Consider the following 25721-nt stretch of genomic DNA (forward strand, 5'->3'; position numbering starts at 1 on the left):
CATTTCTTGGCAACACACATTTCCAGCAACTGCATGACTGTCTTATTAGCCTTAGTCTTATAGTCAGAAGTACATATTTAATATTTTGTAGCATTTTTACTTTTTCTGTTGTTTACATATAGGTCTAAAATTTTTTCTGAACCCATTTGTTTATTTTTTGTTTATTCACTCCATTTAAAAAATTTTTTTTTTAATTAAAATTCTTTTTTCAACAGCTTTATGGGTACAAGTGGTTTTTGTTTACATGGATAAGTTGTATAGTAATCAAGTCTGGGCTTTTAGTGTACCCCTCACCTGAGTAGTGTACATTGTACCCAACAGATAGTTTTTCATTCCTTACACCTCTCCCACCCCGCTACCTTCTGAATCTCCAGTATCTCAATTGATTTCTTAAACTCATCTTCAAAAAACTAGGAAAGATGGATATAAGGCATATGTAAGAGAAGCACAGTTTGGAATTAAACTCTGCAAAGTTTTATGAATATATTAATAACCCAATTCCCATTCATATACTAACTTTTATAATATAAACCTTTTCATTTATGCTTCTTGAAGCCATCTTGATTACCTGCTGTCCACCTGGACACAAGGATACCAACTTGGGAAGAAACCATATCACATATCTTTTATAGCATAATAAAACATTATTTGAACCTCTCATATTAAACATAGGTATGCATATTTATAATAGTCATTTAAAATTTAAAAACTTTATATGTTGTCTTTTGTAATATGTATTTAATAATTTTAATATTTAGAAATTAATTTTCAAACCTAGAAACAACAGTATGTAAATGCAACAAGTTTTGAATGTACTTTTCTCCTTTAGCACTTATGAATTTGATTAAGAAATGAATAATCAACATTAAAATTAGCATTCCAACTTCCCATATTTTTCATAATTCATTTAACACTTATAACTTAGTTAATGGTATAAGTTGTGCTTGTAACAAGCACCTGTTAATTAAGAGAAAAATACGGAGTAGCTGGTTATTTCTTAAGAATCCTCATGAGGATTATGTACTTTGTGGCTCAAATTTATGTCTTGAGTTGGCTTTTCTTAGTCATCTAACACTAGGCTACTTTGGCCTTATAATTCAAATATATACACACACACACATAGATACACATATATGTGGTATCTATGTGTGTGTATATATATGTGTATGTGTATATATGTGTATGTATGTGCATATATACACATATATACATGCGTGTATATGTATATGTGCGTATGTATATAAATTAGAATTATGTGATTTATATTCATTATATTGAATTTTATATACATAGTATATATATGTATGTAGTAAGTATGCCTAGAAGTACAAATTTTATGTGAAATGAGTTGCCATCAGTTTTGAAAACTTATTATATGGGTAATAAAAAACATCATTTTGAATTAGTGTGGATAGGTGAGTACTGACCATATTACTTGCATTGATGAGCCAAAATTAATGGAGAGCCTGTTTTATATGTACTATAATACAAGGTATGACTGTAGTTTCAAAATCAAACTTCTGGAGTCTTGTGATCTGGTAGAAAGATTTTATCTCAATCATAGATGACTATTGGGTTTAAGGATTTGAGGTTGGGGTGGAATTTGAGATTATCTTTAGTTATTTATGTTCATTTCTGTGATCTCATCCATTGAATTGTAATCTTATCTTGTAAATCTTTTCTGTAGGAAATTTTGGGAACGGTTTATTGCCCTGTGTCATGAAAACAGTAGCCTACATGGAATCACTTTTGAACAGATCAAAGCCCAGTTAGAGGCTTTAGAACTAAAGAAGACATATGTGTTGAATCCGCTGGCACCTGAATTTATCCCCCGGGCTCTAAGACTGCAGCATTCAGGAAGTACCAACAAACAGCAGCAATCACCACCCAAGGTAAAGCCTCTGTTAATGAAATTGAAGAGGTTAAAGGGAGAAAACTTCGCAGAAGTGCCAAAGGTTTATTGGGATGCAAGTTACTTTAAGTGTTGGAATTGAAGGTTACATTTGGCGGCAAGCGGTTTCTGCAAGGAGCTTGTTTAGTGTGGACATGTAAGTGAAAATACAGTATGGTGTTTAGTCATGCTTAATGTTATGATCATTCTCAAACAATTTTTAATACCTGATAACTTCTGGTATCATTTATATAAAATAATCTTCTAATCCTCTCTACTGATAGAGTTGTTTTAGTGAGATGTGAATAAAACAAAGAAGTTTAAAAGATTATCACACTTACTAAAACATGTCCTTATATTCCTTATAAGGAATAATGTTATAATGATATTTGTATAAAGCAAATAATTCTGAACCTTTACTGATGACCAATTTATTTGAGGTGGTATTTGACAGAGTAAAAAAATTTGGCTGACTTCTTGAAGATGACTTTAGTTGATTTTGACACATATTTTTTGTATAGAAGCATTCCAGTCAGAGGGAGTGGAGCAGGGGAGTCAAGGCCATTTCCACTTTTGAACTATAGTTATTTTGGACAGAAACAGCCGGCTTATTTGCTAGAGTGCCTGAAAAAAATGCTTGCACTTACCATCTAGAAAAGAAGGTTCTGAGACTGGCATGTTTAGTATTTGTTCTGTTTTTTTTCTTTGATATTTATAATCATCAGCATATTAAAGTTACCAATAAGAATTAAAAGAGTATGTCAGTTTTGCACTTCCTTTAAAAAATGTAAATCTTTTTTTTTTTTTTTTTTGAGAGGGGATCTCTGTCACCCAGGCTGGAGTGCAGTGGCACATTCTGGGCTCACTGCAACCTCCACCTCCTAGGCTCAAGCAATCCTCCTGCCTCAGCCTCTGGAGTAGCTGGGACTATAGGCGCATACCACCACGCCTGGCTAACTTTTGTATTTTTTGTAGAGACAGGGTTTAGCATGTTGCCCAGGCTGGTCTCAAACTCCTGGGCTCAGGTGATCTGCACGCCTTGGCTTCCCAAAGTGCCCCATGAGCCACCGCACCAGGCCAAAAAATGTAAATCTTAATGTGTAAGCAGTAATTAGTAGTTTAATATTTTGAAAATCTTTTAGCTAAATAGGTATTCAGCTGAGAAGAGAACTATTCTCTGTGTTAATATACTGTTGTATATTCTTAGTTTAATAAAAATGGACCTAATGTGCAATAATAGTGATTTGGCATTTTTAGGGTATCACACATTGTACGTAAATGAATCTTGTAGATTTCTCAAGCTTATACTATTAATGTATTAGCTGTTTATTTATCAGTTAAGTTACTTCTATGTGCCAGATGTTATTGTAGGTGCTAAAGGAGCACAGTAGCAAATTAGCCCCCGAGTCCTCCTGTGGCCATGTTGGAGAAGTGAGAGGAAGTGAGAGGAAGAGGAAGTAAATTGAAGGCAATTTCTACCAAGGAGATCTTGTTCAGAAGTTTATTGGGTGGGTGGAGGTAGTGGGAGATTGGGGAAACATGTCAAAAACTGGAAGATAAGCTCACTTAAGGCAGAGATTTTTGCCTGTATTATTTGTTGCTCTCACCTCTGTGCCTAGAGCAAAATCTGACTCATAATAGGTACTTAGAAGTATTTTTTAAATGAATGAGTAAAGCTTAAGAGAGCTTTTACAGAAGACTCCCGGTATAAGAGAACAGGGGACATGACTTTCATACATAGCTAGCTCTGGCTTAGTGCTACATTATTATTACTATTATTATTTTTTGAGACAGTGTTGCTCTGTTGCCCGGGCTGGAGTGCAGTGGTGCAATCTGACTTTTACTGCAGCCTCCGCCTCCCGGGTTTAGGCAATTCTTCTGCCTCAGCCTCCCAACTAGCTGGGACTATAGCCAAGCGCCACTATGCCCGGTAGTTTTGTGTGTGTGTGTGTGTGTGTGTGTGTGTGTGTGTTTTAGCAGGACAGGGTTTCATCACGTTGGCCAGGCTGGTCTCAAACTCCTGACCTCAAGTGATCCGCCTGCCTTGACCTCCCAAAGTGCTGAGATTACAGGCTTGAGCCACTGTGTCCAGCCTGCTACATTATTATTTTGTTAATAAGCTACCAAACACTGTATATTTTATATAAACTAAGTAAATTTACTGTTCTATGGTTTCTTGCTAAGTCAAAATACAAAATACAGTGACTGGAGGATTGTATCCTGTATTGAACCATGTAGAATGCTGAGTTATACTTGTAGACGTGCCACTATCTTTTTACTCCATAGGCCCGAATTTGCTTTTTTTATTTAGTATACTACACAGTACCCATAGTGCTGATATATATTGTCTAGCGTTCTTCCAGCTTTACAATGTAGGATTACCCTAGATTATGGTTACTATTTATTAGTTTCCTATTGCTACTGTAATGAATAAGCACAAACATAGTGACTTAACACAAATGGATTACCTGGCAATTTTATGAGTCAGATGTCTGAGTTGGCTTGGTTGGTTTCTTTGCTCTGTGCTTCTCAAGGCCAGCATCAAGATATTGGCTTTCTGGGCCCTTACCTGGAAGCTCTGGAAAGAATCTGCTTCCAAGATCATGCAGGTTGTTGGTAGAATCCAGTTCGCTGTGGTTATAGGACTGATGTTCTTGTTTCCTTGGTGACTGTCAGCCGGGAATCATTCTTAACTTCTAGAGGCTTCTTACCAGTTCTCAACTGTGTCCCCTACATCTCAGAGCCAGCAGTGGTGCATTGAATCCTCCTTTCCCTGGGAATCTCTCTTACTTCCTCTTCCGCTGCGTCTCCCTTATTCCAGCCAGAGAAATTTCTCTGCTTTTAGGGCTCATGGGATTAGATTGGGCTCACCCACATAATCCAGGATAATCTCCCTATTTTAAATTTATAACTTTAATTAATATTCACAGAGTCCCTTTTGCCACATAACATATTCACAGGATCCAGGGATTAGGATGTGGGCCTCTTTGCAGGGGCTATTCTGCCTGCCACACTCTGACTAAATTGCTGTGTTTCCTCCACATGCTAAGCAGTTGTCCCTGGTTGTTGAGTCATTAGCAAATTAGTGATAGGTCTGGAGGATAAGAAATCTAAATGGTTTGTCACCATTTTGGAACTGTCTTATCTGCTGTTTGTGTCACTGGCTCTCCTTTCTTCTGTCAGTGTGTGTGCTACTGGCTGATCTTGTCTCTTCTAATTGCTCCTGCTTCTCATCTTATACTTTTGCCATCTTGATGTTTGCCTTTTTCTCCTTTTTTCTGTATGCTTTTCTTATCACGTCTCTATTCCTCACAAGTATATAGATAGATAGATAGATAGATAGATAGATAGATAGATAGATAGATAGATAGATAGTTGGGGCCAATCACTGTGAACATGCTTTCTCTTGAGGTTAATGGACCAACTATGATTTTTTGGGGGGTCTTTTTCTGACTTCATGAGGCTTTTTTATGACTTTCTGGCTTCAGCTGCCCTTCCTCACTCATAACCAATTGACCTTAAACCTTCTGTGTTTACTGCTGATCTGAATATTTGCTCTTTCCAACAGTTAGATAGGTAGGTAAATCAAACATCGTTGTATTTTTGCTTTTGTCAAGAATGATTTTTTTTGCCTGCTGTAGACATAATCCCCTCTTTAGTTTTCAGATGTAATTTACAAATTTACAAATTTGTGTGTGTCTAAAGGTAAGTTGCGCAATGTGCTACTTTTCCTCAATTGGCTTGATACGTGTTACTTTTAGCCCATGGGAAGAGAGAATTTTTTTTTTAATCCAGAAATTCAGAACCATTGTCTCTTCAAATACTGTTTCTGCCCAAATGTCATCATTTTTAATGGTAGACTAAATATACCATTATGTGAATTTGCTATTGCTTATTTAATAAATCCTGCACTGATGGGCATGTAGATTGTTAACATTTATTACACACATAAACCATGCTCTCTGTGCCCAAATTCATGATTACTTCATTTGGATAAATTTCTGGAAGTGCACTTACTGGGTTAATGTATGTACATTTTTGATGCTGTTGATATGTATTGCCATATTGCTGTCTAGCAGTTAGCTAGATTATCTCACAAGCAAATAATGACAGTTCCCCTTTTCCTGTTTTTGTTTTTTTAAAGTAAATTTTATACTTTAACATAGCATGAATTATACTCAAAACGTCATAAATCCTAAGCCATATTTGCATACTTTTTATTCCGTTAAAGGTTCTCATCTTGAAGATTAACATTTTTACTTTGAAAAACAACTTCTGTGTTTCGTGATTTGTTAGAAAATGTATAGAGAAACTGCAATTCTATTTCTGCAAAGGAATAGAATTTAAATCATGTTGATTGCATATTTCATTTTAATGAAAAATATTCATAAAAAAGGAATTTTAGATACCCTTAATTTGAAACTGAGAAAACTTGAGGCCCAGCAATATTATTTGAGATGGCTGTGACCTAATGTTTAAAACGAAAATTGGCTCAAAGCAGTCTAATGGTTATTAATTATAGACTCACAGTTTTTAGATTTTAATTATTGATGTATACATTAATTTACATATGATCAGGAAAATGGTTATTGTTTTCTAATACTAAACATGCTTAAATTATTATACATTTGTGTTTTTCTTTAAAGGGGAAAAGTCTTCATCATACCCAGAATGATCACTTCCAGAATGATGGAATTGGTAAGTGGAAAAATTACCCTATGAAAACTTGCTTTTATGATGTAAGAGATTTTCCCCAAATTTCACCACAAGAAAGAGGAGGGTGGGGAGATGGTTTCTCTCTATCTCTCTCTCTCTGACACACACACACACACACACACACACAGTCACTTTGGAACCTCTCAATTTTTTAATTCAACACTTAGGGTTTTATCAGTGCATTGATATGTTATTTCTGAAAAGGGGCAATTTTGTAGGTATTCATGTACATACCCAGAGGTTTTGAGGAAAAACATTTAAGCCTTTTATGCAACATAAATTTTCAGAAAATATTTATATCCTACAAATATCAGATCATAAATATTTCAAGATAAAAAATTTACTTAAATGATTTTAAATATTGCATAGTCGTGCTTTTAAAATAATTCCTTAACTTTCATATTGTATGTGGTTCTGTTACAATTGTAAGTCAAAACTTTATTCTGAAGAGTTGTATAATTTTTTAGATAGAAGACTGTTTACTAGGAGTGTGTGCATAGCTTTCTCTCTTGAAAGACACATCCTGAGTTCCTCAGAAAATATTTAAAATTATGCTAGTTTATAAAAGGAATGCTTTGTATAATTCAAGTTAATTTTAGGGAGCATTATAAAAATTTTTTTTTTTGTAATATGCTTTACTTTTCCACAATGATAATTCTTTGATGATAAGATATCTTAGGCAAACCTGGGAAATATATTTTGCTGTTGAATGATTTAAATTATTTTTTCTGGATGACTATGTACAGCTGTTGAGTGCATCCTTTCTCTGTTTATTTTTCAGTTCAGCCCAATCCTTCTGTACTTATTGGCAATCCTATTAGAGCATATACTCCTCCACCCCCTCTTGGACCTCACCCAAATTTGGGAAAATCTCCAAGCCCTGTTCAAAGAATAGATCCTCACACTGGGACAAGTATTCTTTATGTACCTGCTGTCTATGGAGGGAATGTAGTTATGTCGGTGCCTTTACCTGTAAGTGGACATTCGAAATACTTTCTATTGAATCAAGTAAAATAGGTTTCACTAAAATGGTTCTAATCCCAAATAGTATTCTACCAACTTCTTTTTAAAAAAAAATTTTCGGTGCTGATAATCTTCTTTTAAAGCAAATGTTACCTCTAACCTTGAAATTACGAATTGTTGCTTACAATTTGTTATTAGGTTACTAGTGACTATGAAGAAATTATATTTCAATTTAGAAACCTTTGTAATATTTTGTTTTGTTTTTTTTGAGATGGAGTTTTGCTCTTGTTGCTTAGGCTGGAGTGCAGTGGTGTAATCTTGACTCACTGCAACCTTTGCCTCCTGGGTTCAAGCGATTCTCCTGCCTCAGCCTCCCGAGTAGCTGGGATTACAGGCATGTACCACTACGTCCGGCTAATTTTTTTTTTTTTTTTTGAGACGGGGTCTCGCTCTGTCGCCCTGGCTGGAGTGCTGTGGCGTGATCTTGGCTCACTGCAAGCTCCGCCTCCCGGGTTCACGCCATTCTCTTGCCTCAGCCTCGCTAGTAGCTGGGACTGCAGGTGCCCGCCACCACGCCCGGCTAATTTTTTTGTATTTTTAGTAGACACGGGGTTTCACCATGTTAGCCAGGATGGTCTCGATCTCCTGACCTTGTGATCCGCCTGTCTCGGCCTCCCAAAGTGCTGGGATTACAGGTGTAAGCCACCGCACCTGGCCATGCCTGGCTAATTTTTTGTATTGGTAGAGACGGGGTTTCCCCATGTTGGTCAGGCTGGTCTCAAACTCCTGACCTCAGGTGATCCACCCGACTTGGCCTCCCAAAGCGCTGGGATTACAGGCATGAGCCACTGTGCCCGGCCACCTTTGTAATATTTTAAAATATTTAATTGTAATCTTAATTTGTAATTTGTAATCTTTAAAATTTAATTTGTAAATCTAAATATTTAATTTGTAATCTTTTAAAATATTTTATTGAGGAAAATTGAGCTAAAAGTTAACGGAGCTAATGAATTGGTCTCGTTTTGTAAAGTGATGTTTTCATTTTATCTTTTTATTTTTTGTATAAGTCAAAAACTGTTCCCAAGAAATACAGGACACAGAGAGGCTTGGATTAGTCTAGTTCACTTGGATCTAAATTGATTTGAGAAATTCCACATCTTGTGAAATCTTAACTACTACTTAAAAACATTACTCTATCCTTTGTAAGACTATAGATTTTTAGAGGCCGTCGGTCTTGTATATAAACCCATTTTCTCTTTCTTTAGAATTTTTGAATATTTTGTTAATTTGCTGACATGAGTATTTTCAATTCAGGAGTTTTAGCCTTGGAAACAATTTCTTTCATTTAAGGCAAGCACTGTAATTTCAGGCTGAGATGATCATTGCCAAAGGTTTTTGGCAACCTTGCCCACACTCCAGAATGGGAAAATGCTTAGCTGCAAACATTTCTCAGCCACGTTGGTCAGGATAGTTCACAATCATGACAGCCAAGGAGAATGACTGTAAATGAGAAATACGTCATTCATGCCCACTCCCCATAGACTTCAGACTTTGGATTTTAGCAGTTATTTCTTCCAGACAGCTTGGCAACACTATACATCATCTGCTTTAAATAGTAAGTCCCTTAGGATTTTTATTTCACTTTACTAGGTCAAAGAGACTTCTATTTTGTAAGATTTCTGAGAGTTTGCATTTAACAGTTATAATAAAATAATAGGAGCAGTAGCTCAGATGTCATTGTATTTATTCCTTTTGTGTTAATATGCAGAGATTATATATCTAGATACACTTAAACAAGTGTTCTGTTTTTGTATTTTAAGGTAGAGTTGAATTAAAAGCACAGATGACCTATTTGAATTTTACCTATAATAAATGAACATTAAATGATGTGGTTACTCATATTAAGTTGGAATACCAGTTTTTTGAGTTGAGACTCCTTAGGCTAAGTTCTTCCTTAACTTTTCCCCTTGTCTATTAAACTATGTTTCTATGCAATTATGACTTTAAAAGATTATTTTTATGGTAATCTGACATGTATACATTCATATGGAGGGGAAACAAGTAAATACTATAAAATGATTTAATGCCTCGAGGAATAATTACCAATTTTAAGCCCTCAGTTTCTTCCTAATCTGAAAAATGATCTATTTTCCATTACATACTAAAGGTTCAGGGAGCTGTTTTTTAGCCAGTTAAGACACAATTGTTAGTATTAGCATCAACTTTGTAGTTATTTATTTTGAGAAAATTAACATCTGTGTGTGTGTGTGTTTGTATGTCTTTGTATGTTTGCTTTTCCCTAATCAGCAGCCCTCTAGCAGTTTGCCTTCCAAAATATACTTAATGCATGTATTTTATTTTTTAATAACCTAGGTACCATGGACAGGATACCAGGGTAGGTTTGCAGTTGATCCTCGAATTATTACACATCAGGCAGCAATGGCCTATAACATGAACCTATTACAGACACATGGACGAGGATCTCCTATTCCTTATGGCCTTGGACATCACCCACCTGTCACCATAGGCCAGCCACAAAATCAGCATCAGGAGAAGGATCAACATGAGCAAAATCGAAATGGTAAGTTGTACTTTGCTGTTCTCCTGTTCCTAAACTGATGACATGTAAAGTTTTAGCCACATAGAAAGTTCCTTTAACAGTATGATTGTTAACTTTTTCATGGATTATAGACCTCTTTGAGAGAGAATCTACCAGCACTTTGGGAGGCTGAGGCGGGCAGATCATGAGGTCAGGAGATCGAGACCATCCTGGCTAACACGGTGAAATCCCATCTCTACTAAAAATACAAAAAAATTAACCGGGCATGGTGGCGGGTGCCTGTAGTCCCAGCTACTTGCGAGGCTGAGGCAGGAGAATGGCATGAACCCGGGAGGCGGAGTTTGCAGTGAGCTGAGATCACGCCACTGTACTCCAGCCTGGGTGATAGAGTGAGACTCCATCTCAAAAAAAGAAAAAAAAGAAAAGAGAGGGAATCTAACATATAAACTATGGATCCTCTCTCCAGAAGATACAAATTATGTACACAGACACAAAATTGAGATGTAACCTCAGAGGGTCCTTTAGGTTAAATCCTACCACTTATGATTGGTGTCACTGAGTTTCTGAAAAAAATATTAAATTTGAATATTTAGAGTACTTTAAAATGGTAGTCATTTAAAATTGAGATGGAAGGTCCTCTCCTGTTAAACATTTTTGTTAACTCGAAATATTTTTGTGGTGTACTAAGCATTAATCTTGTGGGATTGTTGATATAAAGGTTATTTTTACTACAAGTCTGCTAGAATTACAAGCAAAAATTACTGTATTTTTTATTCAAGTTTATTGAGGTATGAGTTATATACAGTAAAATTCACCCTTTTAAAACGTACATTGATGAGTTTTAACAAATATCCAGAGTTGTTAACTTCCACCAAAATCAAGATACAAGATATTTACATATTTACAAAAAGTTTCTTTCTACCCTTTGCAATCCCATCCTCCAGCTCCCAGCCCTGAGCAACCACTGATCTGACTTTTGTCCCATACTCTCTAGTATGTCATAAAAATGGAATTCTATAATTATTTGTGTCCAGCTTTGTTCACTTAGCTTAATGCTTTTGCTGTTCCACCAGATTATATGTGTCAGTTGTTTGTTCCTTTTTACCGTTAGTATTCAGTTGTATGGATGTACCGCAATATGTTTATTCATCCATCATTTGATACACCTATTAGTTGTATCTAATTTTTGGCCCTTATGAATAGAGCTGCTGTGAACATACATGTGAACATGTTTTTATTTCCCTTGGGTAAATACCTGGGAGTGAGATTGCTGGGCATATTATAAATATATATTTAACTTTATAAGAAACTGCCATATTATTTTTCAAAAGTGGCTGAACCATTTTTCATTTCTACTCGTAATGTATGAGATTTCCAGTTGTTCCAGATTACCATTTGCACTTGGTATGCTCAGTCTTTTTTTAAATTTTACTCTTGTTAGTGGATGTCTAATCATATCTCATTGTGGTATTAATTTACATGTTTGCATGTCCCTAATAATGAGTGATGTTGAGTATCTTTTTATTGTGCTTATTTGCCATGTGTGTTCTTGTTTGATGAAACCTCTATTTATATCTATTGCCCACTTTTTTATTGGGTTGATTGTCTTCAGTTATAAGAGTTCTTTATACATTCTGGATACTAATCTTTAATGAGATATATATTTAGAAAATATTTTCTCCCAGGATATGGCTTGCCTTTTTTTTTTTTTTTTTTTGCCTTTTAAAGACAGAGTCTTGCTGTGTTGGGCAGTCTGACCTTGAACTTCTGGGCTCAAGCAATCCTCTCACCTCAGCCTCTTGAGTATCTGGGACTACAGGCACATGCCACTGTGTCTAGCTTTCATTTTCTTAACAGTATCTTTCAAAGAGCAGCAGCTTTTATTTTTGTTGAAGTCCATTTTATCCATTTTTTCTTCTATGGATCATGTTTTGGGTGTTGTGTCTTAAAAAAATATATCTAACCCAAGATCTTCTTTTATGTTTTCTTCTAGAAGTTTTATAGTTTTTAGCTCTTACATTAATTAGGTCCATTTTGAGTTAAATTTTATATATAATGTAAGGGTAAGGACTGAGATTTTGTTGTTATTTTGTTTTAGTTTTGCATATGTATGTTCAGTGATTCCAGCACTATTTGTTGAAAACTCTGTCCTTCCTTCATTGAACCGCCTTGGCACCTTTGTTGAAAATCAGTTGATCCTATATGTGGATACTTTTTATTAATGCATATGTTTATGTTTACACCAAATATGCTGTCTTGATTATTATAGCTTTGTAAAAGTCTTTAAATCAGGTAGTGTAAGTCCTCCAACGTTGTTCTTTTTCAAAAGTGTCTATTCCAGGTCTTTTGCATTTCTATGTATTTTAGAATCAGCTTGTCAATTCCTACTAAAAAGCCTTCTGGGATTTGGATTGACATCGTATTTAATCTTTAGGCCACTTTGGGGAGAATTAACATCTTAACAATACTGATTGTTCTGATCTTTGAACGGAGTATATATCTCTCCATTTTTTTCTATTAGGTCTTTATTTTTTTTTCAGCATTAAAAAAAGTTTTCAGGCTGAGCACGGTGGCTCATGCCTGTAATTCCAGCACTTTGGGAGGCCAAGGTGGGCAGATTACCTGAGGTCAAGAGTTCGAGACCAGGCATGGCCAACATGGAAAATCCTGTCTCTACTAAAAGTATAAAAATGATCCGGGCATGGTGGCACATGCCTGTAATCCCTGGTACTTGAGAGGCTGAGGCGGGAGAATCGCTTGAACCTGGGAGGCAGAGGTTGCAGTGAGCCGAGATCGCGCCACTGCGCTCCAGCCTGGGTGACAGAGCAAGACTCTGTCTCAAAAAAAAAAAAAAAAAAAAAAAGTTTTCAGTATATACAGTCTTTGCACATATTTTGTTAAAGTGAAAGCTTAAATGAATATAAGTATTTAATTTATAATTTTCTTCTTCAGTAATACATTCCAAAAAGACCAGTATGTTGTATTTTTATTTTCATTTAGTTCAGTATGCTTCCTAATTTCTCTTGAAATTAGACCCATGGATTATTTAGAAAGGTGCTTTAGTTGCTGATTATTGGTGATTTTCTAGAAATTTTTCTGTTACTGATTTGTACTTTAATTCCATTGTGTTAAGAGAACATATTTTGTATGACTTGAATGCTTTTGAATGAGATTTGTTTCACAGCCCAGAATATGGTTTATTTTGGTAAGTGTTCTGTGTGTACTTGGGAAGAATAGGTTGCTCTGTTAATGTTAATCAGGGGCCGGGCATGGTGGCTCATGCCTGTAATCCCAGCCCTCTGGGAGGCTGAGGTGGGCGGATCACCTGAGGTCAGGAGTTTGAGACCAGCTTGGCTAACATGGTGAAACCTGTCTCTACTAAAAATACAAGATTAGCCGGGTGTGGTGGCGCATGCCTGTAATTCCAGCTGCTCGGGAGGCTGAGGCAGAAGAATTGCTTGAACCTGGGAGGTGGAGATTGCAGTGAGCCGAGATCATGCCATTGCACTCCAGCCTGGGCAACAAGAGGGAAACTCTGTTTGAAAAAAGAAAAAAAAAATGTTAATTAGGTCAAGTTGGTTGGTAGAGTTGTTCGGGTCTATTGTATCCTTGCTGATTCTACTCTTTCTATCAATTACTGAGGAGGGGTATTGAAATCTCCCAATATAATTGGTATTTGTCTAATTTTCAATTTTCAGGTTTCTAAGTTCTATGAGTTCTTGATGAATTTTGAAGTTCTATTATTAGGAGATAAATGTTTAGGATTGCATACTCTTGATTAATTAACTCGTTTATCGTTATGGAATGACCTTCTTTGTCCCTGAAAATATTCTCTGGTTTGAGATCTACTTTGTGTGATATCAGTGTAGCCTCTTCAGCTTTCTCTTATCAAGTGATAGCATGGGGTGTGTGTGTGTGTGTGTGTGTGTGTGTGTGTGTGTATTTTTACCTTTTACTTTTAATCTATTTGTGTCTTTATATTTAAAGTTTGTTTATTTTAGATAACATATAGGTGGCTCTTGATTTTTTTCAATCTAATGTGACAATCTCTGCCTTTTAATTGGGGTGTTTAGACCATTTGCATTTAATGTGATTGTTGATACAGTTAAGTTTGATTGTATCATCTTGCTATTTGTTTTCGATTTGTCCAATTGATTTTTCCGCCTTCTCCTTTTATTCTGCCCTCTTCTGGATTGGTAGAGTATTTTTTTTTTTAATGACTCCTTTTTGTCTCCATTGGCTTATCAGTGACAACTCTTTGTTTTATTATTTTGCTAGTTGCTTTAGGGTTTATAGTATAAATCTTTAACCTATCACAGACTACTTTCCAATTTATATTTTACCACTTCATTTACAGTAAAGGAAGCTTAAAGTATGCTATTTTTTCTCTCCTAGCCTGTATGGTATTGTTATCATGTATTTTACTTTTACATATGTTACAAATCCCCAAAACATAATTGTTATTTTTGTTTAAACAGCCAAGTAAAAGAGTTCTAAATTATAAGAAAAATAGTCTTAAGTATTTACCCATGTGTTACCATTTCTAGTAATTTTTCTTTCTGTATATTGGCGATTCCAGCTGATACAATTTTTCTTTTGCCTGAAAGACTTTTTAAAAACATTTGTTGTATTGCAGGTCTCCTGGTGATGAGTTCTTTCAGCTTTTGTGTGCCTGAAAATGTCTTTATTTCGCTTTCATTTTTAAAAGATATTTTTGTAGGGTGGAGAATTCTTGGTTGGCAGTTTTTATCATTTGATACTTTAATGGTGTTGTTCTACCATTTTCTCACTTGCGTTTTTTCCAGTGAGAAATCTGATGCCATCCTTATCTGTGTTTTTCTGTATGTAACAAGTCTTTTTCTCCCTGGCTGCATTATAGATTTTCTTTTTATACTGGTTTTATCAGTTTGATTATGATATGCCTTGATGTAGTTTTCTTCCTGTTTCTTGTGTTTGAGGTTTGTTGAGTTGCTCAGATCTCTGAGTTTATAGTTTTTATCAAGTATGTAAATTTTTAAACTTTATATCTTTTCAGATATTTTTTTCTGTGTTTCCCCTACCACTGTTCTTCAGAGATTCTAATTACCCATATATTAGGATGCTTAAAGTTTTTGCACAGTTTATGGGTGCTACTTTTTTTAACATTCTTTTTTCTCTTTATGTTTCATTTTGGGTAGTTTCTATTTCTGTGCCTTCAAATTTGCCAGATTTTTCTTCTGTAATGTCTATTCTGCTGGTAATTCCATTCAGTGCTTTCTTCATCTCCGATACTATAGTTTTCATTTCATACTATAGTAAGGTAATTCTGGCATGATAATTCATTTTACAAAGTTCCAGTGGAATTCCAAAAAGAATGTTTTGGAACAAGAACCTAAATCAAAGATTCCTTCAAGGAACTTAAACTATCCAGTGGTTAATTCTTTTGTAGATTAAAAGCCTTTCCCATGTATGAATTGTCTATTATAACTGTGCTTTTTTAAAACCTTAATTTTGCCTGCTCTACTATTTATCACCCACTTAAACACGGTTTGATATCTATTACTTTTAAGCAGTATAACTACATTACTTTCTGAATATCTTTATTATGTTTAGATTCCTTTACTAAATTAGATTGAGGCGTTATTTAGATTTTTGCTTAATTGCATTTATAAGTGACCAAAGCATTGAGCCTTTATAAATGCTCAATTTATAAAGGCAAGAATGCAAAGGCCTTTAACACATCTAGTTTAAGCAAATGAGGCTGTAATTCCTGGAGATTGGGTAGTTTCCTTTGGGATTATTTGATGCTTTAAGGTTTTTCCCTTATTAGGCTTTGCCTTCCTTGTCAATGAAGTTTGCTTCATTTGTAAGTTTTCTTTCTTGCAGAGAAACTGTAACTCTGAAAATTTAAGAACAAAACCCAAGTAGTCATACACTGATCATAATGGGTGAAAAGTGTTTAAAGTATTCTGCCTCTTTCTCTAATATTGGATAAACATTGGAAGTGTCATATCCACTGGAGAAAACTTATAAGGATTTTTAAATATTTTCTTAGGTAAAAGTGATACAAATAATTCCGGACCTGAAATTAATAAGATTCGAACACCAGAGAAAAAGCCAACAGAACCAAAACAGGTATGCTGCTTAGTGACTGTGTTGTCCTAGTGGATTTAGTCTGATTGGTCATCTTGGAATCTTGATGTTTTAAAGAAAAATACCTCCCTTTGTACACTTATCCTTTATGTTTATTTTTTCACAGGGATATAGTGAGCCATATTGCCTTCTCTTTCTTCATCTTTTCTTTGGCTGTGCTATTTCATGTATCAGTACACTTTTCTCAAATTCTGTTATTCAGTGATAAAATTGAATTTAGAGATTTTCTATGATAAGGTAGTAAATGAAGACAGAGCTACAGGTGTGTCATTACAAGTGTGTCATTATCGTGAAGAAGGAAAACTTCTTCCTCAGAGAGGGGAAGACTTACTCAGGTCCCTCACCTTATTCTCTCATCATACCCACTAAGCCCTTAATTCTTTATCTGTCCATTCATCTATTTTCTCTGCTTCTGTGCTTATAAACTACTTAGAGAAAATCAAGTCACTGGTTGAATTAGTGCCACTGGAAGTTCTTGTTTTCTAATTTGAATGGAACCATCAGGGCTCCCCTGCATTTCTTTCACACGTATCTCACTTCCTTTGCCCAGTTGTCTCAGTGACTCTTCTCAAGCCTGATTACCTTCCACATTCTATTATCCTATTGGATAGCTTGCCTCAGACTGACCTCATCAGGATTTCCTCTTGTTAATTTGTAACCTTAAACTTAGGACTTTTACCATAGCCCTGAGCACCCTTACTTCCTGATCACCAGTCTCAGAGGAAGAGTTCCCGTTAAGATGAATCTCTACTTGGCGGTTGCTCACGCCTGTAATCCCAGCACTTTGAGAGGCCAAGGCGGGTGGATCATGAGATCAGGAGATCGAGACTATCCAGGCTAACACGGTGAAACCCCGTCTCTACTAAAAATACAAAAAAATTAGCCGGGCGTGGTGGCAGGCGCCTGTAGTCCCAGCTACTCGGGAGGCTGAGGCAGGAGAATGGCGTGAACCCAGGAGGTGGAGCTTGCAGTGAGCCAAGATCACGCCACTGCACTCCAACCAGGGCGACAGAGTGAGACTCTGTCTAAAAAAAAAAAATTAATCTCTCCTCTTCAACTAACACATAGACCTTGTCCCTTCTCCTCATTTATCTTTCGATTCTTTCCAGCTGTTCGTTCTTCCCTGTCAGCCTATAGCATATTTAGATCTCTTTTAGCCTAAAGTAAGCAAATTGCTTGATATATTTTTTTAAAAAGATAATTTCTTTAACCTTCATCTCCTTTACAGCTACTGCCTCATTTCTCCTTTCTTCCTCACCTCTTATTTGCTGTTTAACCCACATCGTCTACATTTCACTAAAACTATTGTGCTCTTATGAACATACTTCAAATGTAGTCTTACTTGACTTTTCTTGGTATTAGGCACTGTTTTCTACTTCTGTCTTTGACCATCTTGTTTCTTTCGTTTTCTTTGACACATTTTTACTTTTCACAATCTCTCTAACATGACCTCCGTCTTTTTAAAAAAGTTCCTGCTCAGCCTCCCCAAGCATCTGTCCCTAGTCCTTAAGCTGGGATTTCTCAGAGTTCTGTCCTAGTCCCACCTGTCTTGCATTCTATGGTTTCTTACTATAAACCAGTCCAATCCATAATTTTAAGTATCCACTTCATGATACCGACTTCCAAATCTGTATCTCCAACCTCAGCCTAGTTTTATTTAAGCAGCTATTCTCTTTATTCAGTTACTTATATCACATAAGCATCTCTTACTCACAGCTTCTATATATGGAAGGATTCAGTACCCACTGGAGGGGCTGCAGTACAAATGAGGCAGCCAAGGGAACCTCCTGATAGATAAGCGGGGGCTGCAGTGAAAGCTGAAGTGGTACGTGTTTGGGAAGTGGTGCAGAGAGAGAACGAGTGGCATGTCAGGATGGTGCACCTGCACCAGCAGCACATGTAGTCAGAGGCAGCTTGGGACGAAACCAATCACACGAGTCTTAGATGCTCTCAGAGCAACTGAAGCCAAGATATCTAAGTGTCTCTCATGTCCTTGTTTTAAAATTTCTGTTAGGATTCTTCTCTGTTAGAGAACTAGGCAACCTGAAAACATGTTTCTCTCCCACCCTGATGCTTTGTCTTGGGGCCCAGGAAAAATAAAAGAACTAGTCCTGGTTCTTTTGACTCAGTGCCTCCTCAGTATTAAGAGGAAAATGATAGAGGAGAATCTGATTCTGATAGTAGCAGATGCAGGCTTCTTCAGCTCTTACCATCCTCTACCTTGCTTAGGGAGCCGATTGTAGTATTGTAGAATAGCACAGTCCTTATCTAAATTTCTGTGACGCAGACCTAGCTTCCTTTCAATGTCAAGGTCAGAAGTGATAGAGACAATTAAGATAGCAGCTTATTCATAAACAACCTTGACACCTGATTATGACCTCCCTCATGTGACCTCCCTCATGCATATCAACAATATCTTCTGGAAAAAAGTATATCCCAGCTGAATATAATTTTAGTCATTGAAAAGATGGAGATTTATGGAGGAAAATGTTTGTTTATGAAGAACCTTAATCAGGTTCTGAGACATCTGAAGAGCAGGCATTGCATACTTGGGAAAACTGAGATAGAATTGTCGTGCTTCTCACTTCTTTTTGTAGATAATTTATATATACTCAGTAATCTTAAGGGCCTAAAATTGGCCAAATTTAATGTCAGTCCATTTGAGCTAGATGATTAGAGATGAGGATGCACTTGGCACACAATTTGCATCACAACCATTTGTTGCAACAGGTTGGTCACCAAGTGTACCCCAGCTGCAACTCAGGAACAAGCTGCTTGTTCTGTTTTTGGGGAGTGGTCAGTTCTATGGCTAATTTAAGAGCCTAGGGTGAGGCAAGTGCTCTGCAATCCTCAGTCACTAGCTCATCAGTGAAACTTGTAAGGAGATTGACATGCCAAATTTATTTGCACTCCAAGCAATGCATGGAGTGTTTTGACAGAGCCGGAAAAGAAAAATTGCCTCTTTCCATCTTATATTTTATTTTTCACATTGTCGTCACTTATGATCAAACTTACATTTCAGAAGGATGACAACACTCCCCAGCTTAAAAACTTTTTGTAGTTATCACAGTTTATGGAATTAAAAACAATTACTCAGTATTGAATAATTCAGGGTCTTATGTGATTGGGCTCTTGTAGTTTCCTCTGATATTGAAAAGGGAAAACTAATATATAAACAAGTGAAGTTATAGCTCTGCGTACACAAAACTTCCCATGCTGTCCGAATCTGCCATACTTTTCCTTTCTTCAACCTTTGCATAAACTGTTACCTTTACCTAGCATGTCCTCCTCTCCTTGGAATATTCCACCTCTTTTTGTAAGATTCAACTCGAATGTCATGACCTCTGTGAAACCTTCCTTAATTTTCTCAGGCACTACAGTTGCATCCTCTTATAGTACCTCTAGTGATATGTTTACATATTGTTATCTTCTACTGAACTCTAGGCCAGGGGTCAGCAACCTTCTTCTGTAAAAAGCCAGATAGTAAATCTTAGCCTTGGGGACCACATGGTCTCTGTTGCAGCTGTTCTGCTCTATCATTATAGTGCACAAGCAGCAACAGACAACATGTAAACAAATGAGTGTGACTGTGTTCCAAGAAAACCTTATTTACAAAACCTGGTGAGCCGGAAATGGCATTGGAGTGGGGGCATGGTATATAGACCCCTGCACTAGGCTCTTGATGTGTAGGCTGAGTCTTCTTATTGCCTGTTTAATTTCCAACACCAGGCACAGTGTATTGTTTGGTCACAATAAATGTTAAAGAAAGAATGTCAATATGTAATGGAAAAATTGACAACCAAACTAGTTATATACAAAGGTGATATAGTACTTGTTTGTTCATTTCAAAGTTGTTTAAATTGAGATACATCTTTTTATTAACATAGATATTTTTGAGGAAATATATTAGATATATAAAAACAATAAAATCAGGCTGGGTGTGATGGCTCACACCTGTAATCCTAGCACTTTGGGAGGCCGAGGCAGGCGGATCACCTGAGGTCAGGAGTTTGAGACCAGGCCTGGCCAACATGGTGAAACTCCATCTCTACTAAAAATACAAAAATTAGTTGGGCGTGGTGGTGCATGCCTGTAATCCCAGCTACTTGGGAGACTGAGGCAGGAGAATTGCTTGAATCCAGGAGGCAGAAATTGCAGTGAGCCAAGATGGTGCCACTGCACTGCAGCCTGGGAGACAGAGTTAGACTCTGTCTCAAAAAAAAAAAAAAACAAAAAACCCAAACCCACCCTAAAATCAGAAGGAAAACACATTTTAATGATTTATATCAGAATGAAATAAATGGCCATCTTTCTAAGGAAGAAAGTGTGAAATTAAAAATAATGCCCTGAAAGGAATTAAAGTAGATATGCTAATAAAATGGCAGTATCTTTTCTTATGACTCACATTTAATATGCTGTTTTTTTCTGTCATCTTTTTAAATTAAAAAAAAAATTTCCTTTATTTGATTGTGAGAAAGTAAATAATTGAGCACTCAGCTCTCCTGCTGGAAGATATCAATGTATCATATCCTTTAGATGTGTTAGTGTTGGGAAAAGGTGGAGAGCAACTGAATTTGAATCTTCTGCAGTTAAAAAAGGCTTCTTATTTTTTTCTAGGTTGATTTGGAATCAAATCCACAGAACAGAAGTCCTGAATCACGTCCTAGTGTTGTTTATCCCAGTACCAAATTTCCTCGCAAAGATAATCTCAACCCAAGACACATAAATCTTCCCCTTCCTGCTCCCCACGCACAGTATGCAATCCCTAATCGCCACTTTCATCCCCTTCCCCAGCTACCAAGACCACCCTTTCCAATTCCACAGCAGCACACCTTGTTAAATCAGCAGCAGAATAATTTGCCTGAACAACCAAATCAGATACCACCCCAGCCAAATCAGGTAGTCCAGCAGCAAAGTCAGTTGAATCAGCAGCCTCAGCAGCCGCCTCCTCAGCTTTCTCCTGCATATCAGGCGGGACCCAACAATGCTTTTTTTAATAGTGCAGTTGCTCATCGGCCACAGTCTCCTCCTGCAGAAGCTGTAATTCCGGAGCAGCAGCCCCCTCCCATGCTGCAAGAAGGCCACAGTCCTCTGAGAGCCATTGCACAACCCGGCCCCGTTCTTCCTTCACATCTGAATAGCTTCATTGATGAGAACCCCTCAGGATTACCTATAGGGGAGGCTTTAGGTAAGTTCTATTACTGCCAGATGTGAAAATTCAGAGATTACTTAACATGACTTGGACTGTATAATATCATTTTGGGTTAAGATTGAATCGTTTCTTCAAATAATGCTAGCAAAAACCCCCCATTTAGTGTGATAATCAGAAACTAGTTCTAAATGCTGTATGATAGTATCCAGTGGATGTCAGGATCATCATTATGTAAGTGAGGAAGAGTTGTCATCATCATCACCATAACTGATTTCTGGCAAATTTAGAAAACATTTACTTCTTACCAAAACCAAATTTGTAGCTACGTCCTTTGTCTTTGTGGAGAAAATATGTTAGTAAAAAACTTTAAATAATGAACTTGAAACCCCAAATTCATAAAAAATTTTTCACAAATATTTTTGCAGATCGTATACATGGGAGTGTCGCTCTGGAAACATTAAGGCAGCAGCAGGCACGGTTCCAGCAGTGGAGCGAGCATCATGCCTTTCTCAGTCAGGGCAGCGTTCCATACCCACACCATCACCATCCTCACCTCCAGCATCTTCCTCAGCCGCCCCTGGGATTACATCAACCGCCAGTGCGGGCAGACTGGAAGCTCACCAGCAGTGCCGAAGATGAAGTGGAGACCACATACTCAAGGTATTCCAGCGGACTGAAAATAGCCCCTGGAATGCGACCCCCTCACTGTTCTCTTTTTTGACTGTAGTCCTTTTAGCTTCAAGCTGGAATATTGCCTCAGAGAAATTGGATGCTGGCCTTCCAAGCACACGCTACACAGTTCTCTTGTTGACTCTAAAATACAGAAAACTCATTTAGAAGTAACTCTTCTACAAATTTAGGCATGGATGATATACTATGGGTTGGAAATTAACTTGTTCCCTTGCTTTGTGGTCTTTTCTGCGAGAGAAACATACCATCACTGTGAGCGGCTTTTTTTATTTAGTAGTAATACTTGCAAAGAATGAATAAAGACAGGAGTAAATTTGTGGTTAAAAGCTAAAAATTATATCATTAATTATTTTTATGGTGGCACAGAATTCTACATTCCTATAATTCCAGCTACATATGAGTATTTGGTCCTAACTCTAAGCTTGTTTTTGTGGCCAGTGTCACATGAATGCTCTGAAGTGTTTCCTAATCCCTTCTGAATAAGGTCCACCATCATGGTGACCTTTTATAACTTCCAGTTGTCAAAGATGTATAGAGACAAGGACAGATGTTTTTAATACAATGGGAACAGAAAGAAATCAGGTAATTGAGCATATTTAATTTCTTCACCTCAGCATCTATTGAGTGTTAATGCTTACATCTGAGATGAATTAATGCCAGTTCTAGTTATTAGTACTATGATTTTGTTTGTTGAAAATACATGTGTAGTTGACTAAGCTTTCCTTAATGTGATGGAGCCTTTTGTTTTCTCCTCATATTTTATTGTTTTCATGTAGGTTTCAAGACTTAATCAGAGAACTGTCTCATCGTGATCAAAGTGAAACACGGGAACTAGCTGAAATGCCACCACCGCAATCAAGACTTTTGCAATACAGACAAGTACAGAGTAGAAGCCCACCAGCAGTCCCATCTCCCCCATCCAGTACAGACCACAGTAGCCACTTTTCTAACTTTAATGATAACAGCAGAGACATTGAAGTAGCCAGCAACCCAGCATTTCCACAGCGCCTCCCACCCCAGATATTCAACTCACCTTTCTCGTTGCCATCTGAACACCTTGCCCCTCCTCCCTTGAAATACCTGGCACCTGATGGAGCATGGACTTTTGCTAACTTGCAACAGAATCACCTAATGGGGCCAGGTTTTCCCTATGGCCTACCTCCATTGCCTCACAGGCCACCGCAGAACCCTTTTGTACAAATACAGAATCATCAACATGCTATTGGTCAAGAGCCATTTCACCCATTGTCATCTCGAACAGTATCTTCTTCTTCGCTCCCTAGCTTAGAAGAGGTAAATGTCTTCTTATTTTCCTTTTGTTATTAGTTGATTGTGAAAAATATCAGTATTTATTGATTTGATAATAGGAAGGCACAGATCTTATTGAATTTAACAGCGTATTAAAGATAATCCTTTCTTGGGAATTATTTTAATTGCCACCCTCCTATTGTATTTCAGATTTTGTAAAGTGGACACTTTTGTTGAAACATGAAGCCCCTTAAAAGTCTTTTATTGCTGTTTAAAGAAAATATTGAATATCTGAGGACTCTGTTCAAGGAGCTTTGTCTTTTTTTAATCTGAGGAAATGGCTTTTAGTGATTCTTCTTTTCGCTTTAAGTTACATGTGTTAATTATAAATTTGTTAATGAGAACTTTCCAAAGATGCTGGCTTTTCAGCCAGTGCCAGCTCCAAGTGCTGTGCTCCTTCTCCTGCCACTCAGCCTGGTGCTTTGTTAGACCCAGGGACTCTGATTCCCAAATATCAGAATTTGCAGATTTTTAACATAAAATTGACTGTGCTAAACTAAGCATTTTAAGTTAAACTGAATTTTATCTTAAAATACCTAGATATTTCTGCCGGGTGCAGTGGCTCACGCCTGTAATCCCAGCACTTGGGGAGGCTGAGGCGGGCAGATCACGAGGTCAGGAGATCGAGACCATCCTGGCTAACACGGTGAAACCCTGTCTCTACTGAAAATAGAAAAAATTAGCTGGGCGTTGTGGCGGGCGCCTGTAGTCCCAGCTACTCGGGAGGCTGAGACAGGAGAATGGCGTGAACCCAGGAGGCGGAGCTTGCAGTGAGCCAAGATGTGCCACTGCACACCAGCGTGGGCGACAGAGCAAGACTCTGTCTCAAATAAATAAATAAATAAATAAAGTAAAATACTTAGATATTTCTAAAGAGCATCTTTATGGACTTTTTTTGCTATGAAAAACTTAGTAATTCCAGGTTATAAAACTTCCAAAGCAGTACCATGTGGTGTAGGCTATAAAAATGTCTAGCTGATCCCATTAAATTTGCAGTGATTAAAGATAAAAATGTGTAAAGCTGGTTGTAGTCATATCAGACAGAGACATCTTAAATCAGGATAAAGATTTCTAATTTTGATATATGAAAAATACTTTTTTGATATTAGCTTCATTTTGGCAGTTTCAGAATGATATCTAAAGGCCATTAGAAATAATTGATTCACATTTTACAAGTTGCCTGCTATAGATGCTAATTAAAAGTCAAGATTCATAGGGAAAGCTGTATGTCTTATTTGTAGGGATTTAGAGGCAGTCTGTTCAAATTGTCCCAGTATTCATTGATTGGCTCATTCTGTATAGCTGTCATTAAAACAACTTACTGTGATTTTAGGCTCTTAAAGTAAGTTAGAAGCACAATAAAGATGAATTGGTATCTACCTATATGTATTGTGAGGATCTAGAATTTTGGAACCATACTTTACAAAAATTTGGCACACATCTGACAGTCTTTCAGATTATAATGAACAGTAGTTTTACAACTGAGCAGTAATGTAATTTTCAGTTAAGTGATGTTTTAGCTATTTATAATAAAATTCACAAAGTCACCATTTTAGCCATTTTAAATTGTACAATTTGGTGGATTTTAGTGTATTCACAATGTTATACAGTCATCACTACTGTCTAATTCCAGAACATTTCATCACCCATAAAAGAAACCCCATAACTGTTAAGCAATTACACCCCAATTTCCCCACTCTCAGATTAGTAACCACTAATCTACTTTCTGTGTCTATGGAGACATTTCATAAAAATTGAGTCATACATTATGTGGCCTTTTATATCTGGCTTTTGAAGTGCATCCACACTGTAACTTAGGAGTGGAGTTCTTGGGTGATGTAGTAAGTATATGTTTAACCTTTTGAGGAACTGCAAACTGTGTTCTCTGCACATTTATATTCCCACAGCTATGTATGAGGATTCCAATTTCTCTATATACTCGCTTTGTAAAAAAAATTATAACCATCCTAATGGGTGTGTAGTAGGATCTCATTGTAGTGTTGTTTGTTTGTTTTTTGACACGGAGTCTCACTCTGTCGCCCAGGCTGGAGCGCAGTGGCATGATCTTGGCTCACTGCAACCTCTGCCTTCTAGGTTCAAGCAATTCTCTTGCCTCAGGCTCCCGAGTAGCTGGGACTACAGGCGCCCACCACCACACCCAGCTAATTTTTTTTTTTTTTTTGTATTTTTAGTAGAGACGGGGTTTCACGATATTGGCCAGGCTGGTCTCAAACTCCTGACCTCAGGTGATCCGCCCTCAGCCTCCCAAAGTGCTGGGATTACAGGCGTAAGCCACCGGGCCCAGCCCT

The 25721-nt window shown here is 37.0% G+C and overlaps 1 protein-coding gene across 9 annotated transcripts in view; it reads left to right on the forward strand.

The window, feature by feature from the left end:
• Nucleotides 1–25721, forward strand: part of HELZ (helicase with zinc finger) — a 176186-nt gene that overhangs the window by 116425 nt on the left and 34040 nt on the right. For all 9 annotated transcript variants that reach the window (XM_055387014.2, XM_055387017.2, XM_055387013.2 and 6 more), the window contains 8 exons: nt 1688–1892; nt 6538–6589; nt 7389–7579; nt 9944–10151; nt 16165–16244; nt 20880–21450; nt 21840–22074; nt 22881–23397. In XM_055387014.2, the coding sequence (XP_055242989.2) occupies nt 1688–1892; nt 6538–6589; nt 7389–7579; nt 9944–10151; nt 16165–16244; nt 20880–21450; nt 21840–22074; nt 22881–23397 (2059 nt within the window). The remainder of the gene's footprint in view (nt 1–1687; nt 1893–6537; nt 6590–7388; nt 7580–9943; nt 10152–16164; nt 16245–20879; nt 21451–21839; nt 22075–22880; nt 23398–25721) is intronic.

This window comes from Gorilla gorilla, chromosome 4 (genome assembly GCF_029281585.2).
Source record: "Gorilla gorilla gorilla isolate KB3781 chromosome 4, NHGRI_mGorGor1-v2.1_pri, whole genome shotgun sequence".
In the NCBI taxonomy this organism is placed as follows: Eukaryota; Metazoa; Chordata; class Mammalia; order Primates; family Hominidae; genus Gorilla; species Gorilla gorilla.